Here is a 19166-nt window from a genome sequence, read left to right as displayed (position 1 = left end):
CGCATTACTGCAGAAGCTGCACCGATCCGTCTGTCAATCTCCCGTTCCACCCTTCCCTCACTCGTGAACAAAACCCCAAGATACTTAAACTCCTCCACTTGCGGCAGGAACTCCCCACCAACCTGAAATCATTATTTACATTTCAAATGTTTGCCTTCCTTACACCTGGTTTTTGGTGTTTTTTTATTTTCCCAGGAAGTTTTAAAAAAGACACTTAGAGAGAAGGACTGGTACACCAGAGAGGATTTCACTGTGCAGATTCAGGACATTCCTCTGTTTTCAGATGTCAACCGTGTAAGAATGTTTTATTTGTTACAGCAGTAAAAGAAAGATTATCACAATGAAGAAATAAAAATATGAAAATAACCAACAGGCTTTTTCTTCCTTTATTTGTGTCCTGTCTGAAGTATGAGTTGACTTTAGAGATTTTTGAGAATCGGAATGACCTTCAAGCACAGATACTCTTTTGGCAGCTCTGGGAAAACCTTGTATGTCAAAATAACACACAAAGCATGGATATCCATCATGCTTCACATAGAGAAGCTAATATTATTTTTTATTTAACTGTTTACAGCTCCAGCCAAACACCAAGCAGGAGAATCTGAACAACTTTAATATACCAATGATACGGTGTCCAACTGAGGTATGATTCACAAGAAAATTGACACTACATACTATTTTAAAAATCATGCAGCAATGATCAGAATGTATAAATGTTGGTGTTCTTAAACATGTATTAGCAACAGCACACACTCGCACTTATTATTATTATTATTATATCTCATTATACAGCATCAACCGTTTCTCAGAACAGAGAAGAACTCTCCATCCGCAATGAGTCCATCATCCAGAGAAGCTGATCCAGCTGCTGATAATGTAAATAAATTAATTTACATCTTAACTAAGTCAAATCTCCTGAAATTAAATCACATAAAGGATGAAGAACACTTGTCAGCTGGACCTACCATGTTAAATCTTTATACTACTACTGTATAAAATAGTGCAGAATTATTGCAGCCACCAATCATTACATTTAACTAACTCAGTCTTATCTAATCAAGTTCAAAGAGTTCATAACGATATGCTTAATGCAGTGGCGTGCTGTGTTTCACACTTAGGCATTCAGTGGTGTCCTATTGCTGACGTTATTGTACACCTGATAGATGGCCCCGTTGTCACCAACTCGAAATCAAATTGGTTAAAGCGACAGTTTCATTGTCATGTATTTGATGCTACAGATGCCAACACTGTTAATTCTGAGGGCATCAAAGCAGATTTCTTTGACCTTGGCAAGACATAATGGCTGAAACCCTATAAACCCTGCTGGGCCCTTGAGCAAGGCCCTTGACCCTCAAATGCTCAGTTGTATAAAATGAAATCATTATCCAGACTCACTCTGGAAAAAAATATGTCTACCAAATGCCATAAATGTAAATGTAAATCCGGTCTGTTTTTGGTGTTATTGAAGGTATTGGGCACTAACATGGATTGTGAAGACCTAAGTCCCTCCAACACAGTCCCAACCTCAGGTATACACACACTCACACACTCCTAAACTTTAACACAACACATTTTTATTGAATCCATGGCAGAATTACACCTCTGCCAATTAACACTCAGTTTATCTTTTCTCATATTAAAACAGTTCTTAATAATTACACTATGAATCTTGTAAAATATATATGTTTTTTTTTTTTTTTTTTAGCTTATATCAGAGTACACAAGGCACTTATGTAGGTTCTATGTGACATAAATAAACAAACCAGAACCATCAATTTTCATTAAAACTGAATGTTATTTTTTAAACTTTATTTGGTTGATTTAGCAGGTCCCCTGGTGGTCTAGTGGTTAAGATGCAGCGCTCCCACCGCTGCGACCCGGGTTCGATTCCCGGTCAGGGAACCATCCCCAGCCACTCTTAGTGCCGGTCCCAAGCCCGGATAAATTGGGGAGGGTTGTGTTAGGAAGGGCATCCAGCGTAAAACATGTGCCAAAATCAAACGTGCGGAGGATCCGCTGTGGCGACCCCTAACGGGAGAAGCCGAAAAGAAAGTAAAATTTGGTTGATTTAGCTAAGAAAACATTAGTAACACTTTGGGAAAGCTATATAGCAAATAGAGCACCGAACAATGTTCTAAATAAAAATTTGATAAAGACTGAATGATATATGGGCTTCACAAATAAGACATTGTATTGCAATGTCTTATTTGTGAGATCAAATAATGTCAAATATACATTTTATTTAGCATATTTTATTTTATATGGACCATTTCAATTGAATAAAATTAAATTATATACTAATATCAGGATGACTAGTGTACACCTGGTAAGAAAAGTCATTAGTGTTTTTATCATTTATATTCTCCTGATACTGTATTACTGTAGAGTAACTATGAGTTGTCATTAATATTTTGGGTTCTATTTATAAGGGAAGAGCTGTTTGTCACACTTTAATAGCATATCATTTCAAATTATAATCATACAAATTGCTACAAGGCCGTGTACCTGGAAATATTGCTTGTCTCTACAGTGCATGCAGTAAGGCCGGCTGACATCCGAGTTGTGGGAGCAGTTGGTGATTCCCTAACGGTCTGTGAGACACACACACACCCATTAACTTAGAGAACACTTTAGCCAATATCCATTTGTGTTACCTAATTTCACTTTCAGTATGATCATTTTGGATCTGAGCATAAAATATAGTGCTCTTTTATATCATTATTTTTGTGTGTTATCTATAAAAGTAGCTCTGAAAATAGTGACAACTTTCAGATAAAGCAGTGATTCATATAAATGTACTGCTTCTAATGCATTATCTAAAAGCAAAATATATTTTTAAATGTACTTTTTATGTAATTTTATATATATATATATATATATATATATATATATATATATATATATATATATATATATATATATATATATATATATATATATATGCTGCCTCAATATAATATATACCGTAATCCCAGGCAGACTCAATGATGTTGAGAGAAGGGGCTCATGGGGGCCAAAACTATTACCTCCATTACACTCCTTGTTATTCTTTATGCTAAACATAGTTCTTAATGACATTGACTATATGTTTGGGGTCGTTGTCCTGCTGCAGAATAAATTTGGGGCCAATCAGATGCCTCTCTGATGGTATTGCATGATTGATAAGTATCTGCCTGTATTTCTCAGCATTAAAGACACAATTAATCCTGTCCTATCTCAATTTACACGTCTACCATGCTTTACTAATGCCTGCAGACACTCATTATTGAACAAATCTCCTGCCCTTTGGCAAACAAACTCTCTCCTGCTGCAGTCAAATATATATAATGAATAATTTTTCATCAATCCAGAGCACATGCTGCCATGTTCTTATGTTCTCGTGCATAGTTGAGTCGCTTAGCCTTGTTTCCATGTCAGAAGTATGGCATTTTGGCTGTAATTCTTACACAATGACAATTTCTGGCCAGACGTCTCCAGACAGTAAATGGGTGTATCTGAGTCTCACTGGATTCTGCCAGTTCTTTGCTGATGGCATTGCTGGACATCTTACAATGATGATGTGTAATGATCTGTCTTTGTGTTTCATCCACTATAATAAGTTTCCTTGGCTAACTACTCAATTTACTGTCCACAACATTGCCAATGTCTCATGATTTTCAAAATTTTAACAGCACATATTGAAAAGCCAGTTTCCTTGATAATATTGGTTAATCATACACCTGACACTGATCCTACAAAATCCTTAACTTTGTGCAAGTGTAGTCTTTTATTTGGTACATGGTGCTTTTTTTCTGGTTAAGTACAGCATTTAATTACAAAGTCACTGCACTCCTTTAAACATGTCCCAATCCTATGTGAAGGCAGGGAATGGTGTTGCGTCTACAAACCTGGTGGATGTGCTGACACAGTACAGAGGATTATCATGGAGGTAACAACAACAATGTTACAGCTTTGTGAATAATGCTTTGCTTCTATTAACTTGATATGGTATAACAATAGAACAACAGAAAGTGAATGTGGCATCAGTAACATAATGTTAAAATACATTGTAGAAATCACAGTAAAGCATAGCACTACCTATATAAGTATGACAGTATTATATCACCATATCACTAGTCTTACTTTGATGTCTTTTGTGTTTGACAGCATTGGAGGAGACGGCAACCTGTCTACTGCCACTACACTTCCCAGTTCGTTTAAAAAAACTTTTTGACTTTATAATGTATTTAAATATTATATCATTAAAGGTGAGGTCAGTGATTTTCAAATCAGAAAAGTTTTTGTAGTAATGGTGAAGTCCTTGCAACTCATGACAGTGAGACATCTCTACAAACTAAATCTATAAAGCATCCTGTCTTTACTAACATTTAGGCATTCTATCTTAGCTAGTAATTCGCTTGCCTGGCTTTGGATTGAACCCTGAAGTAACTGGCTAACTTCAGCTACATTCTGCTAAAATCACTGATTATACAAATATATGAAGTATGTTGTCTTATATGAATTTTACATTTTTTACTTATCACAGTTTTCTGTTCATTCTCTGTCAGACATCCTACGTGTATTTAATCCGGATCTTACAGGATTTTCAGTTGGAACAGGGAAACAGAACAGCAAACAAGCTTTCCTTAACCAGGCCGTTGCAGGAGCCAAGAGCTCGTGAGTTTATTACTTGTGTCCTTTAACTGTTTTTTTTTTGTATAACATTATTAATAAAAAGTTAACATACTTGATTTGATTATCAGTGACATGCAGAGGCAAGTTGAAGCACTGGTCCAAAGAATGAAGACTGATAATGTAAGGAATTACTTGCACTCATCAACTGTCATTATATTATATTATATTATATTATATTATATTATATTATATTATATTATATTATATTATATTATATTATATTATATTATATTATATTATATTATATTATCCAATTGAATGCTACTACTACTAATAATAATAAAAATAACAATAATTGTCATGATCATGATAGTAATAATCATAATGATAATAATCAGGATAGCACTTATAGTATTTATATATTAAATGTTATTGACTATACATATATTCTTGATTGTTTTCCACAGCGTATCAATTTCTATTCAGATTGGAAGGTGATCACCATGTTCATCGGAGGCAATGATTTTTGTGACTCCTGCCAAAAACCAGTATGTCCATATAATCCTAAAAACATTTTTGACTTAATGTATTGTATATTAGAAATTTTTTATACATGACGTTTCTGTACAACGTTTGTTTGTGCCATTATATTTGGATTATTTGTAAATCATTTGTATAATATTGTAAATAGAATCTTACACATCATAGTTATTTATATAGATCAATGTTATTGCATTTTTGTTCAAATAAATTAAAAGTATTTAGCCACAATTTTTTTGTCAAACATAAAAATGGAACTGGGAAAAAAATGTAATAAATACTATATATATATATATATATATATATATATATATATATATATATATATATATATATATATATATATATAGTGAGGAAAATCTTCATCATTAAGTTGTCATAGTAGGTGCATGTCCACTGTGAGAGACATAATCTAAAAAAGAAAATCCAGAAATCACAATGTATGATTTTTTTACTATTTATTTGTATGATACAGCTGCAAATAAGTATTTGAACACCTGAGAAAGTCAATGTTAATATTTGGTACAGTAGCCTTTGTTTGCAATTACAGAGGTCAAACGTTTCCTGTAGTTTTTCACCAGGTTTGCACACACTGCAGGAGGGATTTTGGCCCACTCCTCCACACAGATCTTCTCTAGATCAGTCAGGTTTCTGGCCTGTCGCTGAGAAACACGGAGTTTGAGCTCCCTCCAAAGATTCTCTATTGGGTTTAGGTCTGGAGACTGGCTAGGCCACGCCAGAACCTTGCTATGCTTCTTACAGAGCCACTCCTTGCTTATCCTGGCTGTGTGCTTCGGGACATTGTCATGTTGGAAGACCCATCTTCAATGCTCTAACTGAGAGAAGGAGGTTGTTCCCCAAAATCTCGCAATACATGCCCCCGGTCATTCTCTCCTTAATACAGTGCAGTCGCCCTGTCCCATGTGTAGAAAAACACCCCCAAAGCATGATGCTACCACCCCCATGCTTCACAGTAGGGATGGTGTTCTTGGGATGGTACTCATCATTCTTCTTCCTCCAAACACGTTTAGTGGAATTATGACCCAAAAGTTCTATTTTGGTCTCATCTGACCACATGACTTTCTCCCATGACTCCTCTGGATCATCCAAATGGTCATTGGCAAACTTAAGACGTGCCTGGACATGTGCTGGTTTAAGCAGGGAAACCTTCCGTGCCATGCATGATTTCAAACCATGACGTCTTAGTGTATTATCAACAGTAACCTTGGAAACGGTGGTCCCAGCTCTTTTCAGGTCATTGACCAGCTCCTCCCGTGTAGTTCTGGGCTGATTTCTCACCTTCCATAGGATCATTGAGAGGTGAGATCCTGCATGGAGCCCCAGTCCGAGGGAGATTTACAGTCATGTTTAGCTTCTTCCTTTTTCTAATGATTGCTCCAAAAGTGGACCTTTTTTCACCAAGCTGCTTGGCAATTTCCCCACAGCCCTTTCCAGTCTTGTGGAGGTGTACAATTTTGTCTCTAGTGTCTTTGACAGCTCTTTGGTCTTGTCCATGTTAGTAGTTGGATTCTTACTGATTGTATGGGGTGGACAGGTGTCTTTATGCAGCTAACAACCTCAAACAGGTGCATCTAATTTAGGATAATAAATGTAGTGGAGGTGGACATTTTAAAGGCAGACTAACAGGTCTTTGAGGGTCAGAATTCTAGCTGATAAACAGGTGTTCAAATACTTATTTGCAGCTGTATCATACAAATAAATAGTTTAAAAATCATACATTGTGATTTCTGGATTTTTTTTTTTAGATTATGTCTCTCACAGTGGACATGCACCTACGATGACTATTTCAGACCCCTCCATGATTTCTAAGTGGGAGAACTTGCAAAATAGCAGGGTGTTCAAATACTTATTCTCCTCACTGTATATACGTATACGGATAGATAGATAGATAGATAGATAGATAGATAGATAGATAGATAGATAGATAGATAGATAGATAGATAGATAGATAGATAGATAGATAGATAGATAGATAGATAGATAGATAGATAGATAGATAGATAGATAGATATGTATCAGAGATCTGTAACAAATGGAACGATCAGTGTAAAATAGGTTTTGGAAAATATAACTATTTATGGAACTGGAAATTTTTGTAAATCACAACCATATAGACAAATAAACAGGCAAGACAGTCTGTTGTTTCATTCTGTCTTTTATTCACAGATGTATTTTTCCCCGGAGAACTTTGTTAACCGAATTAAGGTAGCACTGGACTTCCTCCACTCTGAGGTGAGATGTCAAGTCTATTTATAAAGTCGCAAATATGAACCCAAAATAATCCCTTTGCTAAAGAAAATTTATTCTGGTAGAAATGATTGGGAAATGTTTCATGTGGAATGTTTTATCTATATTGAGTGAACATGTCTGGATAATACAATATGATAGACTTCATCCATCCAGGGAGTATTTCTGCCTTAAACCTAGTGTTCCTGGGATAGGCTCCACTGGATCCACTACCAACCTGACCAGGATGAATTGAAAATGAATAAAGGAACAAATTAAAAATGAATCATGAATATGATGGGATTGAGATAGTTGTTCACACTAAAATAAGAGTAAAAATTGGTGTAATAAGTGAATAGCTTAATTAGGCATATAAATAGGCCTATTCTAATGTTTGACGTGAACAATAACTAAAGCTGTATTCTCTGAATTAAATTTTTTTTTTTTTGCATTGTGCTACTTCCATATGATTGGATGATTAGATAACTGCTGGAATGTGCAGGTATTATCTTATTAAAGGAGACAGTTGACATATACTTTATAGTGTAAAAATAAACTTGGGTATATGCTATGTATGTTTTATGTGTTGAATGTTCAGGTTCCTCGTGCTATTGTTAATCTGGTGGAGCCAATTCACATCACCCCGCTGAGAGCCATGCACCAGGACTCCACTCTGCGCTGCCCCACATGGCTTGTGAGGTGTGTGAGCATGACTATGTAGATCTGACTAAGTGACTTTAATACAGGATGGACACAAAATAAATTATTAATAAATCATTAAAATACTACTATTATTACTATTATTATTATTAATAACTATATATTAATAACTATTGCAACTGCTACTTATAATAATAATAATAATAATAATAATAATAATAATAATAATAATAATAATAATAATAATAATAATAATAATAATAATAATAATAATAATAATACTTGGTTCCATAGCATACTCTGTTCCTGCGTTATTTCACCAGAAGATGGATCAGACGCTTTGCAGGACATAGAAGTTCGGAATAGAGCTTATCAGGTGAAACACTGATGTTTATCATTGTGCCACAACAGAATGCAATCTTATTTAAATTGCTTATAAGATTTCATATATACGGAAGTATGGAAGCGCATTGCATTCACAAAGAAAAAAAGAATTGTAGATGTAGCAGATATCATATGGTTTAGCCTGATGACTGTATATTAGTTTAATTAGCTACTGGACTTTTCCTCGCTGACCTGCCCCTCCTGCTAATTCACTTAGTTACGGTAAGTCTTGCTTCAGTAAATAGATACGGGGCATTAACTATTAGTAGTAGTAGTAGTAGTAGTAGTAGTAGTAGTAGTAGTAGTAGTAGTAGTAGTAGTAGTAGTAGTAGTAGTAGTATATTTTAACATTGACTACTAAAATATGTTACACATTCTGACTGATAAAACAAACTTTTATCAAGTGGATAGTCAGAATATAATAATGTAATATAATATAATATAATAATCATAATAATAATAATTATAATATTGATAAAATCATCAGATGTTAAAATATAATAATAATAATAGTAAAAAAATTAATAAAAAAAAAAAAAATAATAATAATAATTAAAGCAAGACTTACCGTAACTAAATTAATTAGCAGGAGGAGCAGGTCAGCGAGGACATGTCCAGTAGCTAATTAAACTAAGATACTGTTAGATTTTTATTATGATAAATTAATTATGAGATACTTATCTCATAATTATGGGATCAGGGTCACATAATTATAAGATATTGTCATAATTATAAGATATTAAGTCATAATTATAAGATATTAAGTCATAATTATGAAATATTAAGTCATAATGAGATCCTTTCTGTGATTTATTTTTCTTTGTGAATGCAATGCGCTTCTGTACATATATATATAAAAGACAGCTTTTACAAAAATATCTGGGTAATAATGCTGTTTAAAATTATGTCAGAATCCATGAAAGCTCTGTTTACAGTCAGTGGGCTATCATAATGTATATTTCATAGTAACTAGGTATATTTCATGGTGATGTTTTATATGAAGTATTAATACACATGTTTACCTTTGAGTTAAGAAAGATGACCAATAAAAGAACAATTTGAAAGCACTCTACAAAAAGCACACGCATACTCTATTGCTATAGTTAAAATGCATGCAATTACTGCCTCAACGAGGCAGCATATATATATCTTTTAATAGTATATATCTTTTTATATTTAATTTATTTTTTTATTTTTTTATTTCGCACACTGTTTAGCAGTTTAGCATTTTTATTTTACCTGGAAGATTTTACCAGACTGGTTCACTAATAAACCTTCATTTTGCCAGTGAGCTAATAAACTATTAGTTTTGTTTGTAATTGAACTATTAGTACTAGTTTTTTTTTCTCTTGCTACAGTAAGTTTACCTTAATAGCCAGCTGGTTTTACAGAAGTTTAGCTAAACCCTCTTTATAGTGAAACAAGAACAAAACATGTTCATTTATATCGAATTTATAATGTACATTATGCCCATGAATGTTGGTTTGTGTGGTTTTATTTTTTTATTTTTTTCATGTGGTATTAATTTTTTTGTGTGGTTTTGTCAGAGAGTGCTGAGAGAGTTGGTGGAGTCTGGCCGTTATGACACACACTCTAACTTCACTGTGGTGCTACAGCCTTTTCTAAGGGATATAGCAGTTCCAATGCTGGTTAGGAACACACATGCGCGCGCACACACACACACACACACACACACACACACACACACACACTACCACACTTACTCACTAATAATAATAATAATAATAATAATAATAATAATGACACAATCTATACTTTTATTGAGCAGTTAGTGAGTTTTAATATCTCTCGTTATCTTTCTCTCCCTCAGGATGGACGACCTGATCGTTCATTTTTCTCTCCTGATTGTTTCCACCTCAGTCAGAAGGCACAAACTCTAATGGCCCGTGCTCTGTGGAACAACATGGTTAGTTAATTAAAATTCACAAGATGCCTGGGAAAAAAAGCATAAAACTACATGAATGCTGCATGACTTCTAATATACATTAATTCATCTTCAACTTTTAATGATTTCCCTTTGTCCCCAGATAGAGGAGCTGGGGAATAAAACTCATAAACAGGACTTTTCTATAGGACTTCAGACTAAATGTCCATCACAGGTAAAACTGCTCTCACATTCTTTTCACACACACACACACACACACACACACACACACACACACACACACACACACACACACACACACACACACACACACACACTCTTACACACACACACACACACACACAGCAGGATTGTGTCATCAGTGTTTTAGAACTTTATTTATTGTAACTTTATATTATGTTGTCTTCTTTGCCAGACCTCACCCTTTTTTCAGACCTTTGTGAACAGCAATTACACATATAAAAGCCCACTGCCCCCTCCACCTCAAATTCCAGTATGTACTTTTATTCATATATATATATATATATATATATATATATATATATATATATATATATATATATATATATATATATATATATATATATATATGTTGTTATTATTATTATTATTATTATTATTATTATTATTATTATTATTATTATTATTATTATTATTATTATTATTATGTGATTATTGTCTTACCCAGAACTGGGGTAGTGATTTCTCCTGCACAGAAACCAAGCCATCAATCAGCATCCCCAACTCAGGTAAGCGTAAGAGAAAAACAGAAAAAGAAGAGGAGTAACAGGAATAAAAAAAGACAATAATAATATTACTAATAATGAATTTAATGAATTTATGAGTAGTGATTGAGTAGTAAGTTGACAGCCGTAATTTGAGAGCTTTTTTGCAGTACAGTTTGGTTAACTAAATGAAGGTTTAATCATTGTAATATTATTTTTGTATACGTTTAGTTCATCATCTGCGCCCTGCGGATATCAGGGTTATTGCAGCACTCGGAGATTCTGTTACTGTAAGTTCTGGAAGTGCTAATTGACTTTCATCAGCTGCACCATTGTCGTATAATACGTGACTACTTTATCCCTTATACATAAATAAGATATTGCTATCACCTGCCGAGCATGTTTTGCATAAGATTTCGAAGAATCCTTGCAGTGCTCAGGCATACAAAATTCATTTAATTTCTAGTTATAATTTTATCATATTTATATTTACTTATATTTATAAATTTGTGTGTTCTCTAGGCTGCCCTTGGAACAAAATCACAGAATTACACTCAGTTCCATACGGAATACAGGGGAGTTTCATGGAGGTAAAATACAGAAATGTTCTTTTGTTGTATATTCATCGTCTTGGTGAGGTGTAGTTGTCGGCTGGAAGGACTCTTCTTAGACACAGTATTTTGTGTAAATAATGATTTTATTCAACACAGAAATATAGCATCTTTACAGGCCTTCCGGTCAAGCCTGGAGTCAGCACGCTCTGATTCAAAGTCTGACTCCAGATCCATGCTTACACACATTAAATGCTTGCCCGTTTCCTGGGTCCACCTCTTAATGTAAATGAGATGCATATGAGCTTACTGTGCAATAATGTTGAACGTAAAGAGAAGCCTGCCTTTGCCCTGACTGAAGTGTTCCAGATGTTTCCAGGGCTCACATTCCCAGATCATAAAACATAAAGCGCATCCCGTTTTCCTGTACCTCGAAGTATATGGTGAACGGGTCAGAGGTCGCCTTCCAAGAAGATATACATCCTAGACCAATCTCCCACCAGCTTTGAGATAACATTAAAGCCTACTCCTACACTTTTGCTTAAAGAGAACCATCTGTCCAGGCGGTTCAGTAATTAACTTTGGCCTTTCCAGGAATGTCACCATTGCAGAATAATATGAATTTAGGCCTTTTGATATTACACATTTAAGATACTATACATTTAAGATACTACACTTTCATGTGTGAAGACCAAGTGTTATGTAAAATGTGTAAAATAGGATTTACAAAATGCATGATGTAACTGTGTGTGTGTGTGTGTGTGTGTGTGTGTGTGTGTGTGTGTGTGTGTGTGTGTGTGTGTGTGTGTGTGTGTGTGTGTGTGTTTCAGTATTGGAGGTGATTATTCATTGGACACTACTACAACACTACCAAGTGAGTTTTTCTTAACATTAATTTGGACATAGATATTTTACTGTCTCTAAAGCATACGGCATTTACAGTGGCTGGTGTGTCCATTTTGGTGTGTCCACTTTTTGCACTGGAGGCTAAGCTTGACAACAAGTAAAGAAGGTTCATAGCTAGCAGTGTGGAATCCATTAAATAAATATTTGTAACATCATTTGAACATAAACCATTATATAAAATAATTTTATAGATTATATATATAAATTGGAAGTCTAGATTCCCTGGTGGTCTAGGGGTTAGGATGCGGCGCTCTCACCGCTGTGGCCCGGGTTCGATCCCCGGTCAGGGAACCAATCCCACCCACAAGCCTTAGTGCCGGTCCCAAGCCCGGATAAATGGGGAGGGTTGCGTTAGGAAGGGCATCCAGCTTAAAAACATGTGGCAAATCAAACATGCGGATGGTCCGCTGTGGCGACCCCCAAACGGTAGAAGCCGAAAAAAAGTTTATACAAATTGGAAGTCTATTATGATCTTGGGTCACTTCTAACATTTCACCTTTAAGCTGTGGGCCAGCTGTGCTCAGTAATATCAATCTATTGAACAAGAAAACCTTGTTCAGGCCGTCTACAGCTTTATTTTATTAGTAGCATCATTTCATTCTGTTTTTTTACCACAAACAAGTATGTTTAATATATTAAAATTGGTATAAGGTGATTTTGTGATGATCTTGGCCTCCAGTTTGCATGAAGCTATAATGTTAGTTATCATTTATTATAATTTCAGACAACAAACATAGCTGGCTGTATTTATTTAGTGTAGGCAATGTTGGAAAATGTGTGTTTCTTGACAGATTTAGCTCATGCTTCTGGTTAAATTAAATAAAAAAAATATTTAAATGTTACTGTTGTCTTGCTTGGCAAAACTACATGAACAAATAAATAATTGGTAATATAACATATTCCACAGCACAACAGTATATATAAATAAAAGTTTCTCCACTGACATAATACTAAACTAAATGTGTATGTATGTTCATGTGTGTGTGTTTTACAGATATCCTGAGAAAATTTAACCCATTTCTAAAGGGGTTCTCTACTGGTGACGGCGTGTCAGCAACAGATGGCTTTAACATGGCCGTGTCTGGAGCCACAGCCTCGTAAGTATTCTCAGCTTCATTCTGCTTTTACACTTTTGCTGAAAAATATGTTATTATATGAGCCCAACCGAGGTTCACGTTACATACAGCTTCTTTAAGGTTGCAACCATAAATTCAAGTTGTCCATATATTATTTTCTATATTTGTATTTATATAGCTGTATTAACAATTGTGGTCTCTTGTCCCTTTTAGTGGTCTTGTAGATCAGGTCAACAGACTTATTCAGGCCTTAAAATCCAGTGAGGTGAGGTTAATTTTCACTTTATCACAGTTTGGGCTTTTTAGGATGCAATATTATGAAAAAAAAAGTGTAATTCATTTTTTTTTTTTTTTTTGGTTGTTTACTTAGATTCAACAAATAAACTTAACATGCCATTATAGCTTAAACCTGTCATCTGTTTCTTGAATTTGGGCCACTCTGTTCTCTATAATATAGCATTTTCACTGTTATCCCCTTCACATTCCCTTATTACAAAAGTACCTAATTGAAATCAACCCATTTTCTGCAGCATGTAGATTTCGAAATGGACTGGAAGCTAATTACTGTGTTTGTTGGGGTCAGTGATTTATGCCAGTATTGTATGGACCAGGTATGTGTCTTCTTTGTTATGTTTGAAGTATTGTGGTTGTTCTTGAAATTGTCAACTGAATTCTTTATCTGTTAACACTGTGTTAATATTTTTCCTCCTTTACGCAGAACAACTTTTTACCACAAAACTACAGTCATCACCTCATGAATGCTCTGGATCTGCTGTATAAAGAGGTCAAGAAATTATGCAGCTCCCACTAAAATCAGTTTACTCGTTAACCCTTGGTTGACTCAAAAACTGTAGATAAATTGCAGGAAATCTTGTTCAGACTTGTTAGATCTGTTTTCAACAAATCAATCTACCTACAGTAGGTTTTGTAGTGCTGGGATTGCTCAAATATCTTGCAGTCTTTAGCCAACACCTGATCCGAAACAATATACACGTTAAGTGTGATCTACACTGCCAAAGGTTTTTGAAGTCCCTCAATTTGATGTAGCCCTAAACGAAAGATTAAGACAATGTTATCATGATTGTATCAAAGTAACATTATATAGTGAGTAGGGGTAATGAATCATTAACATTATGGTTATCTTAAGTAAATTGCCCTCTATTTCCTCCAATGCAGGTGCCTCGTGTTCTAGTAAATGTTCTTACAGTTCCAGAAATCGAGGTCTTAAGGATGGTCATGAAGAGTTCATTAGGCTGCAGTTTTTTCCCCAGGTTTCTAAACTTTTATCAAATCATTTCTGCATAAAGATGCATTCCATGAAAAGCCTCTGTCTAAAAATATTTTCTAAACCACAAAAGACATAGTACTTTTACAGTTAAAAGAAAAGTGGAGGAAAGTCTGTTGTGGGTTTTGGTTTTCTGTAGTAGTGCTTGTGACTCCCCTTGTCTAAGCTGGTTCTTGCATTTCTTGATTTACATATGATTTTATATGGCTACAATACATACTGTACATACAGTGTGTCATGCAGATGTATCTGCTTAGTTGTGAGTTTAAACTTGGGTTACATTAGGTATTGTAAAATCCTACTTTAACAGATCTGATCTTGGCCTACATTTGGTCTTGATCTAACTAGAGACAAATGCAGTTTGATATAATATATGTATATAGATTTTTTGGAGACAGTTCAGTTTTGTCCTCTAGTCATATGGAGTACTGATAAATTCAATAATGAAGATTGGCCTCCATTTTATCCAAAATTACAGTAGACTCAGTACAGTAATCTAAAGTTCTAATTTACTTACTGTTCTGTATGTTCTGATCTTTATTTTCTGGAGTGTATTGTTAGTCAGGCCTTTAGACCTTGTGGAGATCCTTGCAGTTCTACTTTTTATTTATGTGTCTGTGGTTTTCAGAGATGTCTGTCCATGTCTAATGACTCCAGCTGACAACTCATCAGAGCTGATGGCACTAAAGCTCATCAATCAAGAATATCAGGTAACTCGAATAAAAGTTGTTGTTTTTTACAAGATTTTATTATAGAATTTTGACCCTGTAGTCTATATCACTTTTTAAAATTTTTCATACTAAGACTGACATGATACCAGGATGCAATGAATGGTCTGTCTTTTAACTTTATATTACACTAACCTCTGCTTGTTAGACTGAGTTGGAACGGCTAATATCGGGGCAACGTTATGATGGACATGAAGATTTCACTGTTGTTCTTCAGCCTTATCTTCAAAACACAACCATTCCTTCAGATAAAGTGAGTGTGTGTTCAATTCTTGAACACTGGCTTCACAATATGGCTCTGGCTGATTACAAAATGCTAACAATTCACTTTATTTCCTGTTCTTTACATATTCCAGGATGGAAATCCTGATCTAAGTTACTTTACATTAGACTGCTTCCATTTTAGCGAGCGGGCACAAGCTGAGATGGCCATTTCTCTTTGGAATAACATGGTAAGGCTCTGAACTGAACTGATCTCTATCTAGAAGATGCTTTAAAGTACAGTACTTGACACATTGTACATTTTCCATTTGTATGTGACAAATTAAACATGACCTGAGGAACAATGTTACTTACTAATAAGTTAGTATATTGTTGTTGTTGTTGTTGTTGTTGTTGTTGTTGTTTTTGTTGTTGTTGTTGTTGTTGTTTTGAACTGGTCTTTTCTTTGGTTTTTGTGGTTCAATTCCCTTTAATGAAATTTAATGAAAGGGAAAATTTATAGGACTGTGGTGAGACCTGCGATGTTGTATGGATTAGAGACAGTGGCATTGAGTAAAAAACAGGAGGTGGAGCTGGAGGTAGCAGAGCTGAATATGATGAGGTTTTCGTTGGGAGTGACGAGGATGGACAAGATTAGAAATGAGTTTATTAGAGGGACAGCCAATGTAGGATGTTTTGGTGACAAGGTGAGGGAGGCGAGATTGAGATGGTTTGGAAATGTTCAGAGGAGGGACATGAGTTATATTGGTAGAAGAATGCTGCGGATGGAGCCACCAGGAAGGAGGAAAAGAGGAAGGCCAAGGAGGAGGTTCATGGATGTGGTGAGGGTGAGGATGCAGGTAGTTGGTGTGAAAGAGGCAGATGTAGAGGACAGGGGGGTATGGAGACGGATGATCCACTGTGGTGACCCCTAATGGGAGAAGTTGAAAGAAGAAGAAGAAGAAGAAGATTCCCTTTAATGCAAAGATATCTATAATCCATCAAATGACTGTAAAGTCACTGCAAATTTACTGATTGCATTCTTATTTAAAATGTAAAATCCTAACATTTTGAGTAAGGAAAAAAATATACATCAAAATATGAAATCTAAATAAGCCAATATACTAATTGTTAGATAATAGGTGCAATGCGTAGCTTCATCGCTCCAAGGTCCTTAATTCTTTCCTAAGCTTAAGTTACTTCACATGCTATGTGAGTTTCTGAGCTCTTCTCTTTTCCTCCTGTTCACAAACTTGCATGTAGCTGGATTGGAATTTCCAGCTGTTTGAATGTTTGTTGAATGTGCCTAATAATGAACTCACTGCAGGGTGAATTCCAGTATTCCTGGAATACTGTATTCCAGTTTATTATTTTTGCATTAATATTGCACACTGTTTCCCTGTTTGTCTAGTTGGAACCAGTTGGAAATAAGCAGACCTTTAACAACTTTACATATGATCGCACAAAAGTTAAGTGCCCAACAGAGGTGAGTGTGATCGGTCATAACTGATAATGGATTGTACAACAGTAATAGATACTGTTCAGAGAATAATAAAGATGTGTGTATTTAAATGTTATGTTCAAGTGAAGTGAAGAAGTGCTTTAATCATTATATACAGTATGATATTTCTATTGTTTAAACTTTTTTTTGTCTTTTATGCTTGTTTTCTCCATGTCAGACTCCCAGACCATTTATTTATACCAAGATGAACAGCCACCCTTACTTCACAACACCTACAAGCACCCCAGTGTCCAGCACTGCAGTGTCCAGCACCCCAGCTCCCTGTACTGGTGGCATTCCTGTGTGGGTACCAGCCATATTTGGGGTTGCAGGTTTACTCCTTGGTTGGGGGTTTACATGGCTATTTATGCGCCGGTTTATTAAGAAGCAGAAGAATGAAGCTAAAGTAAGGGAAAGGGAAACAGAGATTAAGGGAACTAGCTTCTAGCACTGAGATACAATTACAGTGCCATTGACTTTGGACTGCAATTCATTTATCAAATTGGTTGTGTATGTTTATGACAAGACAACACACACACAAGGCTGTAAGGGTTGAATGCAAAAGGGTACTTAATCCTTTAAGTGTAGCTTCGCTACTGTTGTTATTTAATGTTAGCAAGCAACTGTAATGGCAGTCATGTTATAAACATTTCTAACACCTACTTATTAGACACCTACTCATTATCACATACTCTTATTAGAAATGCACAGTTGCAATACACAAATTTATCACAATACAGTGAAATATTTGTCCTCACATATCCCAATGAGCTGGTGTCTAAACACGGTACGCCATGATACAGTGCCCTGAAAAAAAAAGTTGAAGTTTAAACACCTAATCTAATTTTAGAGTTAATGTTACTCCCCAATGTGTCACACTTTTGTCCTCAGAACAGCTTCACAATAATTATCATATGATTATATATGATATAAAGGCTTTGCAACTTTATGTAACCCATGAGGAATATTCTATACTGTAATTCTCGAGATCATTGTAATTTTATTTGTAATAAAAAATATAATTTTGTACAAAACTGTAGTGTGACTTTAATATTACAATGTGTAAATGTGATACTGGAACGCAATAATAGATAATAATAATAATAATAGTAATAATAATAATAATAATAATAATAATAATAATAATAATAATAATAAATTAAATAGTAATGTTAACGCTTTTTGTGGTTGCAGAAAGGTGGTGAAGGTGGAGGAGTTTAGGTATCTGGGGTCAACAGTGCAAAGTAATGGAGAGTGTTAGAGAAGTAAAGAAAAGAGTGCTGGCAGGGTGGAGTGGCAGGAGTGATTTGTGATAGAAGAGTATCTGCAAGAGTGAAAGGAAAAGTTTATAGGACTGTGGTGAGACCTGTGGTGTTGTATAGATTAGAGACAGTGGCATTGAGTAAAAGACAGGAGGTGGAGCTGGAGGTAGCAGAGTTGGAGATTTTCATTAGGAGTGACAAGGATGGACAAGATTAGAAATGAGTTTATTAGAGGGACAGCGCGTTAGGACGTTTTGGAGACAAAGTGAGAGAGGCCCGATTGAGATGGTTTAGACATGTGCAGAGGAGGGACATGGGGTATATCGGTAGAAGAATGCTGAATATGGAGCCACCAGGAAGGAGGAAAAGAGAAAGGCCAAGAAGGAGGTTTATGGATGTAGTGAGGGAAGACATGCAGGTAGTTGTTTTAAAAGAGGCAGATGTAGAGGATGGGGGTATGGAGACGAATGATCCGCTGTGATCTCCTAATGGGAGAAGCTAAAAGAAGAAGAAGAAGAAGAAGAAGAAGAAGAAGAGAAATGTTAATGCTTTTATTATTTTGATTTCTGAGAATCTGCCA

General features: G+C 35.2%; 1 protein-coding gene across 1 annotated transcript in view; it reads left to right on the top strand.

Annotated features, from left to right (window-relative positions):
• The window catches only part of LOC310737643 (phospholipase B1, membrane-associated-like), a 23790-nt gene extending 5432 nt beyond the window's left edge, over positions 1–18358 (top strand). Inside the window, exons 12-43 of the mRNA XM_083562100.1 lie at positions 196–294; positions 408–488; positions 575–643; positions 793–876; positions 1469–1529; positions 2531–2589; positions 3861–3928; positions 4147–4190; positions 4548–4656; positions 4743–4794; positions 5082–5162; positions 7342–7407; positions 8000–8100; positions 8356–8437; positions 9993–10094; positions 10277–10372; positions 10494–10565; positions 10767–10844; positions 11040–11100; positions 11308–11366; positions 11599–11666; positions 12458–12501; positions 13528–13630; positions 13823–13874; positions 14140–14220; positions 14328–14393; positions 14786–14880; positions 15523–15604; positions 15771–15875; positions 15979–16074; positions 17235–17309; positions 17503–18358. Of these exons, the coding sequence (XP_083418226.1) occupies positions 196–294; positions 408–488; positions 575–643; positions 793–876; positions 1469–1529; positions 2531–2589; positions 3861–3928; positions 4147–4190; positions 4548–4656; positions 4743–4794; positions 5082–5162; positions 7342–7407; positions 8000–8100; positions 8356–8437; positions 9993–10094; positions 10277–10372; positions 10494–10565; positions 10767–10844; positions 11040–11100; positions 11308–11366; positions 11599–11666; positions 12458–12501; positions 13528–13630; positions 13823–13874; positions 14140–14220; positions 14328–14393; positions 14786–14880; positions 15523–15604; positions 15771–15875; positions 15979–16074; positions 17235–17309; positions 17503–17772 (2661 nt within the window). The 3' untranslated portion in view covers positions 17773–18358. The remainder of the gene's footprint in view (positions 1–195; positions 295–407; positions 489–574; positions 644–792; positions 877–1468; positions 1530–2530; positions 2590–3860; positions 3929–4146; positions 4191–4547; positions 4657–4742; positions 4795–5081; positions 5163–7341; positions 7408–7999; positions 8101–8355; positions 8438–9992; positions 10095–10276; positions 10373–10493; positions 10566–10766; positions 10845–11039; positions 11101–11307; positions 11367–11598; positions 11667–12457; positions 12502–13527; positions 13631–13822; positions 13875–14139; positions 14221–14327; positions 14394–14785; positions 14881–15522; positions 15605–15770; positions 15876–15978; positions 16075–17234; positions 17310–17502) is intronic.
• Positions 18359–19166: the final 808 nt, after the last annotated feature.

Source organism: Silurus aristotelis (assembly GCF_946808225.1).
Source record: "Silurus aristotelis genome assembly, chromosome: 15".
NCBI classification, from domain to species: Eukaryota; Metazoa; Chordata; class Actinopteri; order Siluriformes; family Siluridae; genus Silurus; species Silurus aristotelis.
This window is presented reverse-complemented; position numbering and strand designations above follow the sequence as displayed.